Source organism: Salvelinus alpinus, chromosome 3 (assembly GCF_045679555.1).
Source record: "Salvelinus alpinus chromosome 3, SLU_Salpinus.1, whole genome shotgun sequence".
In the NCBI taxonomy this organism is placed as follows: Eukaryota; Metazoa; Chordata; class Actinopteri; order Salmoniformes; family Salmonidae; genus Salvelinus; species Salvelinus alpinus.
Genome location: NC_092088.1, coordinates 67,193,680 through 67,213,638, shown reverse-complemented (window position 1 = coordinate 67,213,638; position 19,959 = coordinate 67,193,680). Strand labels below are relative to the sequence as shown.

Genomic DNA, 19,959 nt, shown 5'->3' with positions numbered 1-19,959 from the left:
GTAGAGAGAGGGAGAGAGAGAGAGAAGTGTAAAGGAGGCAAAGAGAGAGATGGAAGGATGGAGAAAGAGAGACATAAAACAGAGACAGAGATAAGCTTAGTATCAGTGAAAGTCAAAATGGATACATTTAATTTGTGTATTCCAGTGGTGGAAAAGTACCCAATTGTCATACTTGAGTTAAAGTAAAGATACCTTAATAGAAAAGGACTCAAGTAAAAGTGAAAGTTGGAGTGAGAGATACACAGGTTGTAAAGAAAGAAATAAAGGAGTGAAAACAGACAGATGAGACATAGTTGGATAGATGGATGGATGTGTATCTGACTAAGTACCAGGCAGGTCAAAACATTGAGCCTTCAAGTCTGGAAATCAGCAGTCAGATACTGATACACACACTCAGGCTTCATCCTAAATGGTACCCTATTCCCTATGTAGGGTCCTATTTTTCACCATGCAGCCTTACACACTCAGACCTTGCATGACTGGATCCCATTCCCAACCATCGTCACAGTCTCACAGAATATAGTTTTTTAAGTGGATATGAAATAATCAAAGCTTCTGTGCGTGGTCTTCTGTAGCTCAGTTGGCAGAGCATGGCGCTTGCAATGCCAGGATAGTGGGTTCGATTCCCAGGACCACCTGTACGTAAAATGTATGACTGTAAATCGCTTTGCATAAAAGCGTCTTCTAATGGCTTGTATTTTAGAAGGACAGCTCTGAGTGAGTGCTGTATTACTGTCCTTCATACTCCAGGTATTCAGTGAACCAGCACTGAACCCAGTCCCCTGACACACACACACACACATACCTATGCACAAGCACATTTCATAGTACTCTCCCATACTTGAGTTGAAATACTATTATCCCAAATACATTTCCCCCCCAGCTTATTGATACTAAATTGATAGGGATGTTGTGGTTCTTGGGTTGCATCTTAAATGGCACCCTATTACCTGAATAGAGCACTACTTTTGACCAGGGCCCACATAGGGAATAGGTTGCCATTTGGGACGCAACTTGGTCAGAGTTTGTACCCTGTATAGATGGCTATGTTTGGACCTAGGTCCTTGGTTTAAGGTTGGAGCTGGAACAGTGGAGGTGTCTGTGTTCCATGGCTGGCAGTAATTCAACAGTCGACTGTTGTCTTGAACACCCTGCTCTCCAGGAATGAAGGGCCCAAATTTATGCATTTAATTTGTCCCTCGTGGGATATACTGCCCCCTGACACACACACACAAACAAACACACACGCACACACACCGTCCTGCCATCGTCTGCTAGTGTGTTCTGATGAAGGCTCACCTCCTGTAAAGTCATCAGGTAGATTTATAGCCTCTCTGTCCAGACTATGGCAGACTCATTTCACCCTGGAAAACCTCCACAACTACCTAAGAGGGGAAGGACTCCTTACACCAGGCACTGTTGGACAGTACTGGAAATATAGAGTCTGTATGGAGTATGGAGGCTGCACACGCTTCCAGAATATTCCTAGACAATTACTGTAGTAGTAACAACAGAGTGGATGAATAATATTAATGCTCCATCTCTCTCTCTCTCTCTCTCTATCTGTGTCCCTCTCCCCGTCTCTCTCTCTCTACCCCCCACCTCTCTTCCCTCTCTCTTCCCCAGGTTTTCAGCGTTACACCATGCAGCTCTAACGGGCACCACTGAACTGCTGTCTCTACTACTGGAGGCTCACGCCACTGTGGACATCAAAGACACCAATGGTGAGAAGTTATAAGCTCTTATAAGTGGGTATAAACACTTATGAACAGTTATAAACAGGTAATACAACAGCACAAGTCATTAAAGGGGCAATCTGGGATTCGAAAAAACTCTAAAGTGGTCACTCTGCCACTTGTTTTGGCAAACAGAACAAAAGCCAGTCCTGGATTACACCTTACATTGTTTGGCTCCTTCATGAGCTTTCATGGGATTCTTGTTGGACTCCCCTCTGTCTATCTCTTTTCAACTCTATCTTTTCCTAACTAACCTTCTCTTGTACTATTTTTACTCTTTTTATCTCTCTCTCTTCTTCCATCTCCTCTCTCCCTCCCTCCCTACTTCTCTCCCTCCCTCCCTACTTCTCTCTCTGTCTCTCTGTCTCTCTCTCTCTCTCTCTCTCTAGGTATGCGTCCGCTCCACTATGCAGCGTGGCAGGGTAAAGCTGACTCTGTGTTGCTGCTACTAAGAGCTGGAGCATCAGTTAACACACCGTCACAGGACGGACAGATACCTCTACACCTGTCTGCACAGTATGGACACTATCAGGTGGTGAGTACACACACATGAACACACAAACGCAGACAGACACATGCACGCACACACACACACACACAATTGACCCTTATCAACTCAGAGACATGGTTCGATATTTGGAAGGATTACACACTGGTAAGAGGCCTCACCACACACACCTTCACTCAGTATCAGTGTGTATATAGTGTTTCCAGGTGTGACAGCGTGACACAGATTGTGTACGTTAGGTGTCAGGGTGAGTGAAAGGAGAGGGCTCTATAGTAACTACATGACATGATCAGGTCAGCAGTGGGTTCCCTGGGTGACATATTGAGACTAATGGGAGGAAGGAGGAATATGTGTATTGGGTGTCTTTAATACACAATTAGGGAGTCTACCTGAGAGGTGTGTTCACACACACACCAACACGCACCCACACACACACACGAAACGCACAACATACACGCAGCAGCATAACTGGTCATGGAGACTACTGAGGTATTGTATTGTATTGTGTGTGGACAAAGCAGGAACATTAACAAAGCCAGAGGTATTTCTCTGTAATGGATAGGGTCGCAAAATTACAGGAATTTTCTATAATAGTCCTGGTTGGAGGAATCTGGATTTCCTGCTTATTCCCTCCTGATTCCGGGAATCATCCAACCGGGATTTCGTGAAAACCAGGGAATTTACTGACCCTAGTAATGGAAGCCCTGTTAGGACTACTGCTTTAGCCCTGAGCTAAGATCCTGATGCCTCTCTCTGCTTGCTGTGGTGATGAAATGTCAGAATGTTATGTTTATTGCGCTCTCTCTCTCTCTCTCTCGCTCTCGCTCTCGCTCTCGCTCTCGCTCTCTCTCTCTCGCTCTCCTCCCCACTCTCTCGCTCTCCTCCCCACTCTCTCTCTCTCCTCCCCACTCTCTCTCTCTCCTCCCCACTCTCTCTCTCCTCCTCTTTCTTCCTCCCCCTCTCCTCCCCACTCTCTCTCTCCTCCCCACTCTCTCTCTCCTCCTCTTTCTTCCTCCCCCTCTCCTCCCCACTCTCTCTCTCCTCCCCACTCTCTCTCTCCTCCTCTTTCTTCCTCCCCCTCTCCTCCCCACTCTCTCTCTCCTCCCCACTCTCTCTCTCCTCCTCTTTCTTCCTCCCCCTCTCCTCCCCACTCTCTCTCTCCTCCCCACTCTCTCTCTCCTCCTCTTTCTTCCTCCCCCTCTCCTCCCACTCTCTCTCTCCTCCCCACTCTCTCTCTCCTCCTCTTTCTTCCTCCCCCTCTCCTCCCCACTCTCTCTCTCCTCCCCACTCTCTCTCTCCTCCTCTTTCTTCCTCCCCCTCTCCTCCCCACTCTCTCTCTCCTCCCCACTCTCTCTCTCCTCCTCTTTCTTCCTCCCCCTCTCCTCCCCACTCTCTCTCTCCTCCCCACTCTCTCTCTCCTCCTCTTTCTTCCTCCCCCTCTCCTCCCCACTCTCTCTCTCCTCCCCACTCTCTCTCTCCTCCTCTTTCTTCCTCCCCCTCTCCTCCCCACTCTCTCTCTCCTCCCCACTCTCTCTCTCCTCCTCTTTCTTCCTCCCCCTCTCCTCCCCACTCTCTCTCTCCTCCCCACTCTCTCTCTCCTCCTCTTTCTTCCTCCCCCTCTCCTCCCCACTCTCTCTCTCCTCCCCACTCTCTCTCTCCTCCTCTTTCTTCCTCCCCCTCTCCTCCCCTCTCTCTCTCCTCCCCACTCTCTCTCTCCTCCTCTTTCTTCCTCCCCCTCTCCTCCCCACTCTCTCTCTCCTCCCCACTCTCTCTCTCCTCCTCCTTCTTCCTCCCCCTCTCCTCCCCACTCTCTCTCTCCTCCCCACTCTCTCTCTCCTCCTCTTTCTTCCTCCCCCTCTCCTCCCCACTCTCTCTCTCCTCCCCACTCTCTCTCTCCTCCTCTTTCTTCCTCCCCCTCTCCTCCCCACTCTCTCTCTCATCCCCACTCTCTCTCTCCTCCTCTTTCTTCCTCCCCCTCTCCTCCCCACTCTCTCTCTCCTCCCCACTCTCTCTCTCCTCCTCTTTCTTCCTCCCCCTCTCCTCCCCACTCTCTCTCTCCTCCCCACTCTCTCTCTCCTCCTCTTTCTTCCTCCCCCTCTCCTCCCCACTCTCTCTCTCCTCCCCACTCTCTCTCTCCTCCTCTTTCTTCCTCCCCCTCTCTCTCCCCACTCTCTCTCTCCTCCCCACTCTCTCTCTCCTCCCCACTCTCTCTCTCTCTCTCTCTCTCTCTCTCTCTCTCTCTCTCTCTCTCTCTCTCTCTCTCTCTCTCTCTCTCTCTCTCTCTCCATCAGTCTGAGATGTTACTCCAGCACCAGTCTAATCCATGTCTGTTGAACAAAGCCAACAAGACCCCTCTGGACCTGGCTTGCGAGTTTGGCAGACTCAAGGTGAGTCAGTGAGTGTGTTTGTGTATTTTATGGTAAGCATATGTGTGTGTGGCAGAGGAGGCTGGTGGGTAGAGATGTAGGAGGACGGGCTCATTGCAATGGATGGAATGGATAGTATGAAAAGGTTACAAACACATCTAACTCATGGTTTCCATGTGTTTGATACCGGTCAATTCATTTCATTCCAGCTATTACATCTCCACCCATCTATCTCCACCCACCAGCCTCCTCTAAAGGGCATATTTTCATATATGCTAGTTTCAGTTTTTCTCAATCGCGTACAAGCACTTTTTGGATCTGTTGAAACGTATCTATAGCAGAACAGCAATGATCAAATGTTCAAATACATTTACAGAACTTCAGATCCTTTTCTTGCCCTTGTATCTGACTTGCATATCCACATTTTGCAAAACATTAAATTTGGCAACGAAAATGAAGTGAGGACCAGCCAACGAGAGCGTACAGGTCACGGTGGTAGGTAGTGCATGGGGCTTTGGGGACAAAACGGATGGCATTGTGATAGACTGCATCCAATTTGCTGAGTAGAGTGTTGGAGGCTATTTTGTAGATGACATCGCCGAAGTCAAGGATCGGTAGGATAGTCAGTTTTACGAGGGTATGTTTGGCAGCATGAGTGAAGGATGTTTTGTTGCGAAATAGGAAGCCGATTATAGATTTAATTTTGGATTGGAGATGCTTAATGTGAGTCTGGAAGGAGAGTTTACAGTCTAACCAGACATCTAGGTATTTGTAGTTGTCCACATATTCTATGTCAATACCGTCCAGAGTAGTGATGCTAGACGGGCGGGCGGGTGCGGGCAGTGATCAGTTGAAGAGCATGTATTTAGTTTTGCTTGCATTTAAGAGCAGTTGGAGGCCACGGAAGGAGTGTTGTATGGCGTTGAAGCTCGTCTGGAGGTTTGTTAACACAGTGTCCAAAGAAGGGCCAGATGTATACAGAATGGTGTCGTTTGCGTAGAGGTGGAGCAGAGAATCACCAACATCATTGATGTATACAGAGAAGAGAGTCGGCCCGAGAATTGAACCCTGTGGCACCCCCATAGAGACTGCCAGAGGTCCGGACAACAGGCCCTCCAATTTGACACACTGAACTCTATCTGAGAAGTAGTTGGGGAACCAGGCAAGGCAGTCATTTGAGGAACCAAGGCTGTTGAGTCTGCCGATAAGAATGCGGTGATTGACAGAGTCGAAGGCCTTGGCCAGGTCGATGCACAGTATTGTCTTTTATCGATGGCGGTTATGAAATCATTTAGGACCTTGAGCGTGGCTGAGGTGCACCCATGACCAGCTCGGAAACCAGATTGCATAGCGGAGAAGGTACGGTCTGATTCGAAATGGTCGGTGATCTGTTTGTTAACTTGGCTTTTGAAGACTTTAGAAAGGCAGGGTAGGATAGATATAGGTCTGTAACAGTTTGGGTCTAGAGTGTCTCCCCCTTTAAAGAGGGGGATGACCGCGGCAGCTTTCCAATCTTTGGGGATCTCAGACGATACGGAAGAGAGGTTGAACAGGCTAGTAATAGGGGTTGCAACAATTGCGTTGGATAATTTTAGAAAGAGAAGGTCCAGATTGTCTAGCCCAGCTGATTTGTAGGGGTCCAGATATTGCAGCTCTTTCAGAACATCAGCTGTCTGGATTTGGGTGAAGGAGAAATGGGGGAGGCTTTGGCAAGTTGATTTGGGGGTGCTGAGCTGTTGACCCGGGGTAGGGGTAGCCAGGAAAGATCTCTAGGCAATGGGGACCGTCTATTTGATCAGATTTTTTTACAATAGTCCGGACATGGAGAGATGCAGAGAATAAAATTGGTTTCTTCTATGTACCTTTGGTTTACTCCTAAATCATCTTCAACATTCCATTACAGAGCTTTGCTTTGGTGTGGATTGAGGCCTATACATTCATGTCAGTTGTGTTCCTCCATTGTATTCACCTTTCCTTATTTCTATTGTAGATAGTGTTTCCTTGTGCCAATGGAATGTCTACAAAACGATGAGCAAACCAGCCTTTGTATTGAATACATGGAATTGGATTGTGATTAATGAATCCTAAATGAACCCCTCACACAATGTGCTTATTTTTTTATTGGAATAATATTTGATTGGATGTGTATGAAATTTGTTTAGTGAGATATGCAAAAAAGGAGAGTAATTTCCCATAGTTCTGCAGCTTTGGAAAGATGTACTTCCAACTTTGATCATCATGATTTGGTGACCGCTAAGAAAATGTATTGATCTACTGGGTAAAAGTAGATAAAAATAAAAAAAAGTTGCGTTAATCTTTTGGCAGGCAGTTGTATTCTTTTGATGAATCTATTATGACGGTATAATATAGTTTTGATGAATCTATTATGACGGTATCGTATAGTTTTGATGAATGTATTATGACAGTATAATATAGTTTTGATGAATGTATTATGACAGTATAATATAGTTTTGATGAATGTATTATGACAGTATAATATAGTTTTGATGAATGTATTATGACAGTATAATATAGTTTTGATGAATGTATTATGACAGTATAATATAGTTTTGATGAATGTATTATGACAGTATAATATAGTTTTGATGAATGTATTATGACAGTATAATATAGTTTTGATGAATGTATTATGACAGTATAATATAGTTTTGATGAATGTATTATGACAGTATAATATAGTTTTGATGAATGTATTATGACGGTATAATATAGTTTTGATGAATGTATTATGACGATATAATATAGTTTTGATCAATGTATTATGACAGTATAATATAGTTTTGATGAATGTATTATGACAGTATAATATAGTTTTGATGAATGTATTATGACGATATAATATAGTTTTGATGAATGTATTATGACAGTATAATATAGTTTTGATGAATGTATTGTGATGGTATAATATAGTTTTGATGAATGTATTTATTTGAGAAGGCAACTACATTTTGAAAATGCATTTTGTTTTGCAAAAAGCCACAGTCTTGTGAACTCAGTTTTGAAAATTGAAAATATTGTTCCAAAAAATGTGTGTACGCGATTGAGAAAAACTGTAATAAACTGTAGATATACATGCCACAATACCTCCCTGTTTAACCCACACTTAACACGCACATCCCATAGACATTGCAATGATCAAAGGCCAGTGTAAGTGGTGATAGTGTGTGTGTATATCTGTCCATGTCTCACAGAGGGTGTGTGATGTATAGAGGGGGTAGGCCTATGTCAAACATCTCACAAAATGAAATGAACTAGCAGCTAAAATGAACTAGCAGCTAAAATAAGCCTGTTTCAGCTAAAGGGAAATGGGTTTCAGTTCTGCTCCCCGGACAGGCACACACAAACGCGCATACAGGCACGCACGCACATACACACTCTCTCGCATAAACACACACACACCGATGCATGCACACAGGCATACACACACACACACAAGTGAGAGAGATTTTGCAGTGCAGTATGTTTCTCTGTCACAGTTGTCATGAAATGTATAGCTGTCCCTGTTTTGTAGATTTAGCCAAAGTTGAATTCACACACACAGGCACGCACGCAAGACAGACAGACACGTCAGTAATCTTCTGGCCCTGTGAATAGCATAACAACAGGCTTTAGGCTGTAACGCTGAGTCAGTTAAGGTCTTTATTACTGTAGTCTCTATCTCCCCTTTCCCTCTCCTTCTCCCCCCCAGTAAGCGTCTTTGTTACGGTACTAGGGGTATCTTTAGACACCCAGTGCATGGACAGTTGCTAGGCAGGTTTTATGTGCACTTAGGTGGCCCCATAAAATGTACATGTATGGAATACACAAGTGGTGTAAAGTATTTAAGTAAAAATACTTTAAAGTACTACTTAAGTAGTTTTTTGGGGGTATCTGTACTTTACTTTACTAATTATATTTTTGACAACTTTTACTTCACAACATTCCTTAAGAAAACAATGTACTTTTTACTCCATACATTTTCCCTGACACCCAAAAGTACTCGTTACATTTCGAATGCTTAGCAGGACAGGAAAATGGTCCAATTCACACACTTATCAAGAGAACATCCCTGGTCATCCCTACTGCCTCTGATATGTTGGAATGTGCCCCTCGCTATCCGTAAATTTAAATAACAAGGAATTTGTGCAGTTTGGTTTTCTTAATATAAAGAATGAGAAATGATTTATACTTTTACTTTTGATACTTAAGTATATAAACTCAGCAAAAAAAGGAACGTCCTCTCACTGTCAACTGTGTTTCTTTTTAGCAAACTGAACATGTGTAAATATTTGTATGAACATAACAAGATTCAACAACTGAGACATAAACTGAACAAGTTCCACAGACATGTGACTAACAGAAATTGAATAATTTGTCCCTGATCAAAGGGGGGGTCAAAATCAAAAGTAACAGTCAGTATCTGGTGTGGCCACCAGCTGTACTGCAGTGCATCTCCTCCTCATGGACTGCAACAGATTTGCCAGTTCTTGCTGTGAGATGTTACCCCACTCTTCCACCAAGGCACCTGCAAGTTCCCAGACATTTATGGGGGGAATGGCCCTAGCCCTCACCCTCAGATCCAACAGGTCCCGAGACGTGCTCAATGGGATTGAGATCCGGGCTCTGCATTGTCATGCTGGAGGGTCATGTCAGGATGAGCCTGCGGGAAGGGTACCACATGAGGGAAGAGGATGTCTTCCTTGTAACGCACAGCGTTGAGATTGCCTGCAATGACAACAAGCTCAGTCCGATGATGCTGTGACACACCGCCCCAGACCATGACGGACCCTCCACCTCCAAATCGATCCCTTCTCCAGAGTACAGGCCTCGGTGTAACGCTCATTCCATCGACGATAAACACAAATCTGACCATCACCCCTGGTGAGACAAACCCGCGACTCGTCAGTGAAGAGCACTTTTTGCCAGTCCTGTCTGGTCCAGCGACGGTGGGTTTGTGCCCATAGGCAACGCTGTTGCCGGTGATGTCTGGTGAGGACCTGCCTTACAACAGGCCTACAAGCCCTCAGTCCAGCCTCTCTCAGCCTATTGCGGACAGTCTGAGCACTGATGGAGGAATTGTGCGTTCCTGGTGTAACTCGGGCAGTTGTTGTTGCCATCCTGTACCTGTCCCGCAGGTGTGATGTTCAGATGTAGTGCTGTCTTAGGTGTCTCACGGCACGGACATTGCAATTTATTGCCCTGACCACATCTGCAGTCTTCATGCCTCCTTGCAGCATGCCTAAGGCACGTTCACGCCGATGAGCAGGGACCCTGGGCATCTTTCTTTTGGTGTTTTTCAGAGTCAGTAGAAAGGCATGGGAAATGGTTTATGGTTCATTATAAAAGCATGGGAAACAGTGTTTAAACCCTTTACAATGAAGATCTGTGAAGTTATTTGGATTTTTACGAATTATCTTTGAAAGACAGGGTCTTGAAAAAGGGACATTTCTTTTTTTTGCTGAGTTTATTAGCAGTTATATGTACTCTTATATTACTGGGTGACTTTCACTTTTACTTGAGTTATTGTATGGCAATTGGGTACTTTTTCCACCACTGGAATACACAAATGAAAGGTATCCATTTTGACTTTCACTGATACTAAGCTTATCTCTCTCTCTTTCTCCATCCTTCCATCTCTCTCTTTGGCTCCTTTACGCTTCACCTCTTCTATATCTCTACACCCTTCTCTCTCTCCCTTTCTCTCTCTCTGTGTCTTTCTGTCTTGCTCTGTCTGTCTTTGTCTCACTGTCTGTCTCTCTCTCTCCCTCTCTTTGTCTCACTGTCTGTCTGTCTGTCTCATTCTCTCTCTCTCTCAGGTGGCTCAGTTGTTATTGAGCAGTAACATGGTGGTAGCTCTGTTGGAGGGGGAGGAGCTAGACGGTCTAGACTCTGCCTCCTCCAACACACCCCTTCACCTGGCCGCTCGCAATGGACACAAAGACATCATCAGGTGAGAGGAGTAGCTGTCCTTGACCGTGTGCGTGTGTGTGTTGACATTGCGTAAGTGGGATCTCCACCCTCAAACCCCATAACCTCCAGGGTCTCTTACATGCTGTTAATGATTCCCTTCCTACTTAAATCACCACATTCCCAGGAGGTTATGGGGTTCCCTCCATCCGTGTTACACATTCTGCTGCTGTGGAATTTTACGAGAGAGAGAGAGAGAGAGAGAGAGAGAGAGAGAGCGAGAGAGCGAGAGAGCGAGAGAGAGCGAGAGAGAGCGAGAGAGAGAGAGAGAGAGAGAGAGAGAGAGAGAGAGAGAGAGAGAGAGAGAGAGAGAGAGAGAGAGAGAGAGAGAGAGAGAGAGAGAGAGAGAGAGAGAGAGAGAGACTTTCTTTATTGAAACATTCTCATTTCATTTAACACTCACCCCCCCTAAAAATAAAAAAAATAAAATATATCCTGTACTGCATACATGTACCATACTCACCTTTCCATCTACCACATGATACAAACCAACATCACCATACACAAAAACAATACCCTCTCCTACAACCGTATATCCAAAACATCTTCCCCAGCAATACAGACAGCCCCCCCAACACACCATATCTCCTCAAACATCTCCACACATTTGATCAGTTTATAGAACTCAAACTCAACCCTAAGGCGCGCAGAGACCATCCCATTAAACAATAGTAAAGGGTCTGTTATCCCCCCACCTTTGACCCTGTTTCTCCTTGTTAGCCAAATAGCTAATTTTGCCTGAGCAAACAGAAAATTCAACAAAACACATTTTTCTTTCTCCTTACTCGAATACCTGTATCCCATTATAAACATCCCAACAGCAAAAACCACCCCCAACCTCTCACACAGACATTCCAACAGAGACATTAATGGCATTAACCTGGTGCACACAGAAAACACATGAATCACAGTTTCATTCATTTGACAGAAAGGACACCCCTGCCCAATTCCCGGATCAACACGTGCCAACCAGCTGTTAGTGGCCAGGGCTCCATGAAGAACCCTCCACTGGAGGTCCCCTGACCTCTTTGGTACTGGGGGTTTGTAGAGCGCCCTCCATCTAAAACCCACCATACTCTCCGCCCCACATACCCCCTGCCACTGATGTGCCTTCACTCCTGTTAGACTTCTAATGTTCCTAACCTTAACGCAGAGGTTGTAGAGAGCTTTACCTCCCACCCCCTCAAATTCCCCCAGGCTCGGAGTGTTAAAATCTAACAAGTCCTCCAGACCCCCTTGCCAGTCTCCAGTCTCTGCCGTCACCTGCAGTGGCGGAAACATTGGTGGCTCCTCTCCCTTTGGCCTCTCAAACACCCCCCTTACCTGCTCAGACAGTGCCTCCTGGACCTCCTCCAGGAATCTCTCCAACAGTCTAAGAGACGTTATTCCTGTTTGTTGCGCCAAGACCTCCGGGGTTTTCCACCCCTCCTCTCCCAGCAGTCTCAGGTCACCTAGCCTTCGTAAACCCCCTGCCATCAGTTGCCTCTGCAGGGTGGCAGACTGAACCGATCTCAAAGGGATGGCTGGGTTGTGGAAAATAGGCTCCTCCCACACCCACTGCCCAGGCTCCACACCCCCTTCTCGTATGGGCCTTAGCAGCTGCCAGGCCCTCAGCACCGCAGAGTAAAACTCTGATAGACCTGCTGTACTCAGCCTCTCCAGCTTCATGAGGAACAGCTGCCGGTCCAACCCTAATCCACCAGCTCTCCTCAGCAGTGCGCATGCTGGTTCCCTCCAGCCAACATCGGTATGATACAGCAGTCTCTGCACCGCCTTTAGCCGGAAAGCAGCCATCCTGCTCTCCAGTTCCACCAGGCCCTGTCCTCCTTCGTGGACGGTCATGTACAACACTGCTGCCTTCAGCCAGTGATGTCCCGACCAGAAGAAATCCACCAGCTTGCGTTGCAGGTCTGCAAGCAGACCGGCGGGGGGGTTGAGGACAGCCAGTTTATGCCACAAGGAAGATGCCACCAGGTTGTTAATTATCAGCACCCTCCCTCTATATGACACTTGGGATAGGAGCCACCTCCACCTGGCCAGTCTTGACACCACTGCCTGTGACAGCCCCTCCCAGTTCTTCCTGACCCACCTCTCCGAGCCCAGGTACACCCCCAACACTTTAAGCCCTTCACAACCCCACTGCAAACCCCCTGGAAGCAGAGGAGGAGCCCTATCCCCCCATGCCCCACATAACAGAGCTTTGCTCTTTCCCCAGTTTACCTTAGCTGATGAAGCTCCCTCGTACACCTTCAGACTGGTCTCTAGTTCCTGCATATCTTGCCCATCCCTGACCATCACAGAAACATCATCTGCGTATGCTGAGACTGCTATTCCTGTCACCACACCCATGCCTGTCCAGCACACTCCCTGCAGTCTCCTGCGTAGCAGTCCTAAAAAAGGCTCAATGGCTAGTGTGTATAGCTGCCCAGATAGAGGGCATCCTTGTCTAATGCCCCGTCTCACCCAGACTGGCCTACTGAGCCCCCCTCCCACCTTAACCATACATGACACCCCAGCATACAACAGCTTCACACAGGTCACAAAACTCTTCCCAAACCCAAACACAGACATCACATTAAACAGATACTCATGATCCACTCTATCAAAAGCCTTCTCTTGATCTAAAGAGACCAGTCCAAAGTTCACATTAGAACCTCTTGACAAGTCCAACATGTCCCTAATCAAGAACAAGTTGTCCGTGATTGAGCGTCCCGGTACACAATATGTCTGGTCCTTGTGTATTATAGAGTCCAGATGGGACTTCAGTCTGTTAGAGAGGACCTTGGCAAAAATCTTGTAGTCCGCACAGAGTAATGCCACAGGCCTCCAGTTCTTAAGTTCACACAAGTCCCCTTTTTTGGGCAGGAGAGTCAGAGCCGCCCGACGGCAGCTCATCGGCAACTCTCCTACCCCGATGCATTCACGCAAGACGCAAAAGAAGTCCTGTCCAATTATTCCCCAGAATTTTTTGTAAAACTCCACTGGGAGTCCATCGACCCCCGGTGCACGACCGGGGGACATCTGGGTTACGGCCTCTGCCAGTTCATGTGACAACAGAGGAATGTCCATTTCATCCCTCTGTGCCCGAGAGAGCTTAGGGAGTCCTGCGAACAAGACCTGAGCACACATAGGATCACACATTTCTGCCCTATACAATTCAGTATAAAACTCCACAGTCCGCTCCCGCATCTCCCCCACCACAGAGGTCACCCGCCCATCAGACAGCCGTAGACAATGCATACCCTTGGCTTCACTGCTCTGTCTTTCCAAACCAAAGAAGAAGGAGCTGGGAGCGTCCATCTCCTTGAGCATGGAGAACCTAGCTCTTACAAGTGCTCCCTTTGCTTTAACCTGGAAAAAACTGCCCAGGTCCCTACGTAATTCGGCTAAATTAGCCTGGAGGCCTACATTGCCTTGCCCCACCATCTCTACCTCCATCTCACTAATACACCGCTCTAGTTCCCCCAATACTCTCCTAGCCTCTGATGATGAGAGAGCTGTGTACTGTTGACAGAAAAGCCGAATCTGCACTTTCCCCACATCCCACCATTGACTCAGAGACTCATACTCCTCTCTTCGCTGCCCCCACCTTTCCCAAAAGGTCTGGAAAACTGAGCAAAAAGTGGCATCTTGTAAGAGCTTTACATTGAACTTCCAATAAGATGCCTGCCGGGGCCCTGGTGAAATAGACAGCCGAGCCATGGCTATGTGATGGTCCGAAAACCCCACTGGGAGAATGGTAGCGCCCAGCAGCCTATTGCTCTGATTCCTAGATATGTAAAAACGATCAAGTCGGGCTGCACTCACCCTAGCCCCAAAAACCTTCACCCATGTATACTGTCTTGTGTTTGGATGTTTAGTTCTCCAAACATCCACTAGGTCAAACTGATTAATGATGTCCCCTAACACTCCCACTGACACTGAATGAGGCTCTTCCCCATTTCTGTCTTTTGTAAAATCCATTGTACAGTTCCAGTCACCTCCGATCACCAGCGTCTCCTCAGGCGCTACTTGTGAGAGTTCCTGTCTAAGACTCCCAAATAGAACCCCTCTTTCTCTCCCTGTGTTAGGCGCATACACATTTATAAAAACAAAACCCATGCTGTTAATTTCTGCTTTAACAACAAGCAACCTACCCTTACACACTTCCTTTGAGGAGCAAATTTTTACAGACAGACCCGGTGCAAAAAGGACTGCCACCCCTGCACTAAGATTTGTCCCATGGCTCAACACACTTGCCCCTTTCCACCAGAGCCCCCAATCAACTTCATTCACCACATCACTATGCGTCTCCTGCAGAAATAACACATGTACTTTTTTTTGTTTTACATATTCACCCAACACACTCCTCTTTCCCGCATCTCTGGCGCCATTTATATTAAGCGAGCCTACCCGAAGAGTCTCCATAAGAAGTGGGAGAAAAGCCAGCAGAGAAATAGACCAATAGCAAAGCTCAAAAAGCCCCAGTGTCAGAAAGAAATTAAACATTTAAACAGTGTCTGAAGGTAAACCTTTACGCACTGTTGTGACCCACTTCCTCAACCTAAACCGTTTCTTGGGTGAGAGGACACCATGCCCCTCATTTCTCATAGCATGTTGTACTGATCTTACAAACTTTCTAGGATCAGGAAAAAAAGCCTCAAGATTAACTTTTTTCCCCTTAGTCTCATTCAGGAACCTTGTCAGTTCTCTCAACGTGTACTTAGACCCCTCTGGTTGACTGGCTGTCAGCTCCGGGCCAATTGAAGAGGAGTCTGAAAAAAATAACTCCTCATCCTCTTCCTCAGACTCACTTTCCTCCTCTTCTCTATCTCCCACCCTGACCACCTGCTCTTTCTCTCTGGTTAGGGCCTCACCCACAGCAACAGTAACCTGACTAGACCCAGTATCATCTACACCACCCTCCATAGCATGACTAGGGCCAGCCTCAGCTACCCCACCCTCCATAGCATGACTAGGGCCAGCCTCAGCTACTCCACCATCCATAGCCTGACTAGACTCAGCCTCTGCTATACCACCATCCATATCCTGCCTAGACCCAGCACCCTCCATAGCATAACTAGGCCCAGCCTCAGCTACCCCACCATCTCTAGCCTGACTAGACCCGGCCTCTGCTTCCCCACCATCTCTAGCCTGACTAGACCCATCCTCCACTACCCCACCATCTCTAGCCTGACTAAACTCAGCTACAGCTACCCCACCATCTCTAGCCTGACTAGGCCCAGCCTCATCTACCCCACCATCTCTAACCTGACTAGGTCCAGCCTCTGCTGTCTGCATCTCCTTACCCCCTGCACTTTGACCTCGATTTCCCCTACTGGCGCTTGTACCCTCACCTTTTCTACGGCCTTTGTGTGGGCACGCAAAACTCTTGTGCCCCAAATCCCCACATTCAAAACACCGTAGACTATCTGTGCTGGCAAAACCTGCATAGAGCCCCTCCCCATGTCTCACTTTAAAGTGCACATTTAGCTGTTGCTCGTTGTTGTTCAGAAACATAAACACTTGCCTCCGGAACGAAACAACGTGTTTAACGGCATCTGCCTGAAACCCTGCTGACAGTACACGGAAACCGCTAGCAAACTTACCAAAACGACTCAGCTCTTTCCTAATTTGATCATCCGTAATAAACGGAGGCAAATTTGCCACTACAACTCTTGTTGAAGGGGTAGAGAGGTGAAATTGACACCAACACATCCCTTACAAATATTCCGCTAGCAATTAGCCTACCAACCAAATTAGCCCTTTTCATGAACACAACCACAGCTTTGTTCATTCTAGAAGCAGAATGTATAAACTCAGCTCCTACCTGTTCACCGACCGCGAGCAGAACCTCCTCCACCTTAACTCCGTTCTCAGGAACACACCTGAATCCATGCTGTATAGACAGCGTCTCCTCCGCGCTAGGCTGAGAAGCCATCGCGCACACCACAACTTCCAAACCCCAGGAAAGTTTCTCTGTCCTCTTCCACCCTAACTTTGAAAAAAAACTTTGGATACCGCTAAAACAAATATTGCATTAACCCTCCACCATAGAAAATAACATGTAAAGAAAGGAATCAAGAAAGTTAGTTAGGATAGAGCTTTCCACACCAAACACTCAAACTCCAAAAACACCCAGCATGCACTGAGAGAGAGAGAGAGAGAGAGAGAGAGAGAGAGAGAGAGAGAGAGAGAGAGAGAGAGAGAGAGAGAGAGAGAGAGAGAGAGAGAGAGAGAGAGAGAGAGAGAGAGAGAGAGAGAGAGAGAGAGAGAGAGAGAGAGAGAGAGAGAGAGAGAGAGAGAGAGAGAGAGAGAGAGAGAGAGACTTTATTTTTCTATTTTTTCCATTTTCGAATTAAATATACCTTCCTGCAACCCTCACCCAATGTGGTATGGATCTGCTATTTCTTAGACCTTATAACTGGAACCGCTATCAGGCTAGCCTGCTAATTAGCTACTAGCTATTTAGTAATTGTTAGCCACTGCTAGCTTTAGCCCGGATAATACCTGCCAGTCTGCACAGCGCGAAATCAGCCCTGAGCATATCGGACTGCTTTTCTTTCCACTACATCACTGGATTCCTGCCGCAAGCTCTGGACCATTACACTGGATCTTCGCAGCTAGCTAGCTGCTACCGAGTGGCTATTGTGGATAACGCCCTTGTCTAAAAGCATGCACCAGTTAGCCTCGAGCTAGGCCCATCTCCCGGCAAGCAAACGAAGTACACCAACTACAATACCTCTCTTGCGAATTGGCCTGGACCCTTCGTCGACACGGAGCCCCGCCGATCCACCACGACTGGTCTGCTGACGTAATTCGGCTGTCAACCGGCCTCTGCGTCGGTGATGATCCATCTGCTAGCCACGGCCCGCTAGCTTCCTGAACGCTGTGTCTCCCGCTCGCCTAGCGCAGTAATCGACTACCGAACAGCTCCCTGTTTCATCTATTGCATTGGACCCTATGATCACTCAGCTACACAGCTGATGCCTGCTGGACTATTCATTAACACGGTACTTAATTATATTATATCTTTATATATATAGATATGTCTCTCTCTCTCTCTCTATATATATATGTCTCTCTCTCTCTCTATATATATATATATATATATAGAGAGAGAGAGAGACATATACAGTGGGGCAAAAAAGTATTTAGTCAGCCACCAATTGTGCAAGTTCACCCACTTAAAAAGTTTTTTCATCATAGGTACACTTCAACTATGACAGACAAAATGAGAAAAAAAATTCCAGAAAATTACATTGTAGGATTTTTAATGAATTTATTTGCAAATTATGGTGGAAAATAAGTATTTGGTCAATAACAAAAGTTTATCTGAATACTTTGTTATATACCCTTTGTTGGCAATGACAGAGGTCAAACGTTTTCTGTAAGTCTTCACAAGGTTTTCACACACTGTTGCTGGTATTTTGGCCCATTCCTACATGCAGATCTCCTCTAGAGCAGTGATGTTTTGGGGCTGTTGCTGGGCAACATGGACTTTCAACTCCCTCCAAAGATTTTCTATGGGGTTGAGATCTGGAGACTGGCTAGGCCACTCCAGGACCTTGAAATGCTTCTTACGAAGCCACTCCTTCGTTGCCCGGGCGGTGTGTTTGGGATCATTGTCATGCTGAAAGACCCAGCCACGTTTCATCTTCAATGCCCTTGCTGATGGAAGGAGGTTTTCACTCAAAATCTCACGATGCATGGCCCCATTCATTCTTTCCTTTACTCTCTCATCTTTTTAAGTGGGAGAACTTACACAATTGGTGGCTGACTAAATACTTTTTTGCCCCACTGTATATATATAGAGAGAGAGAGACATATATATATATAGAGAGACATATATATATATATATAGAGAGAGAGACATATATATATATAGAGAGAGAGACATATATATATATAGAGAGAGAGACATATATATATATATATATATATATATATATATATATATATATATATATATATATATATATATATATATATATATATATATATATATATATAGCGAGAGAGAGAGAGAGACATATAGAGAGAGACAGAGTAGGAGGAAATGAAATAAAGAATGACCCTGGAATCCCAGGCCAACCCAAAGGAGTCCCGCCGGGCAACGTAATTTCAACCAAAAAATTAAATTTGATGATGTTAAATCAACTTAGAAAATTGATTTGATTTGCAAAAAGTCATCAACTTAAGGGAATTTCGCTTTTATTTCTACCATATTTTAACCTCAATCCAATGATAGGGTGAAATTGTTGGTTCATTTCACATTAGTTGACAACTCAGCCAAACGTAAATCTCAACTTAATGTTGAACTGACATCTGTGCCCAGTGGGGTGTCTCTTTTCCACTATTGACTTGAGCTTGGTCAAAAGGTTCATGTTTGTAAAACCTGTCACTGTATTCCCTTTAGGCGCTGGTCAAAAGTAGTTCATTATATAGGGACTAGGGTGCCATTTGGGATGCACACTTTTGCACCTTTTCTACTACGTTTGTGAGACTTTGGTTCCTCATACAGATTCCTCCCACTTTAAGCTGTGTGGGTTGCTTATTTTTGTGAATGGAGGGATGGGGGGATGGAAGGTCTTAGAAAAGAGTCCATTTGCAGTCTGTTTTCAGCTTCCCTTTTACTTCAGCCCAATGTGATTATTATACTGATTATTATACTCTTATAAAGATGTTGAGTAACCAGCTCTCCTCCTCTTTACTCCTTTCTTCATTCCTCCTCTTCTTCCATCTCCTCACTCCTCTTCTCCTCCACTCTTTTTCCCCACTGCTTCCTACTTCTCACCTCCGCTCTTCCCTCTCCACCTCTTTCTCTCTCCTCTTCTTCTATCCTTCCTCTCTTATTTTTCCCTCCTCTCCTCTATCCTCCTCTCCTCTGCTCCTCTCCTCTACCCTCATCTCCTCTACCCTCCTCTCCTCCTCTACCCTCCTCTTCTCCTCTACCCTCCTCTCCTCCTCTACCCTCCTCTATCCTCCTCTCCTCTACCCTCCTCTCCTCATCTACCCTAATCTCCTCTACCCTCCTCTCTCCTCCTCCTCTACCGTCTCCTCCTCTACCCTCCTCTCCTCCTCTCCTCTCCTCTCCTCCTCTACCCTCCTCTCTCCTCCTCCTCTACCGTCTCCTCCTCTACCCTCCTCTCCTCCTATACCCTCCTCTTATCCTCTTTTCTCCTCTACCCTCTCCTCCCCTCCCTTATTTTCCCAATGGTGTGGGAGTCTGTGGATCATCTCTTTGACATTCCCTCCCCATGCCAGGCATTCCCAGAGGAACGCCCAGATTCCCAGTCTGTGTCCCAAATTCTCCACATAGTGCAGAGCAATGGGCCCTGGTCAAAAGTAGTGCATTATGTAGAGAATAGATTGCCATTTAGGACGTAAACCCAGATTTCCT

General features: G+C 46.2%; 1 protein-coding gene across 3 annotated transcripts in view; it reads left to right on the top strand.

Annotated features, from left to right (window-relative positions):
- Positions 1-19,959, top strand: part of LOC139571188 (caskin-2-like) — a 90,225-nt gene that overhangs the window by 50,828 nt on the left and 19,438 nt on the right. For all 3 annotated transcript variants that reach the window (XM_071393807.1, XM_071393806.1, XM_071393804.1), the window contains exons 4-7: positions 1,627-1,724; positions 2,126-2,271; positions 4,536-4,631; positions 10,427-10,560. In XM_071393807.1, coding sequence (XP_071249908.1) covers positions 1,627-1,724; positions 2,126-2,271; positions 4,536-4,631; positions 10,427-10,560 — 474 coding nt within the window. The remainder of the gene's footprint in view (positions 1-1,626; positions 1,725-2,125; positions 2,272-4,535; positions 4,632-10,426; positions 10,561-19,959) is intronic.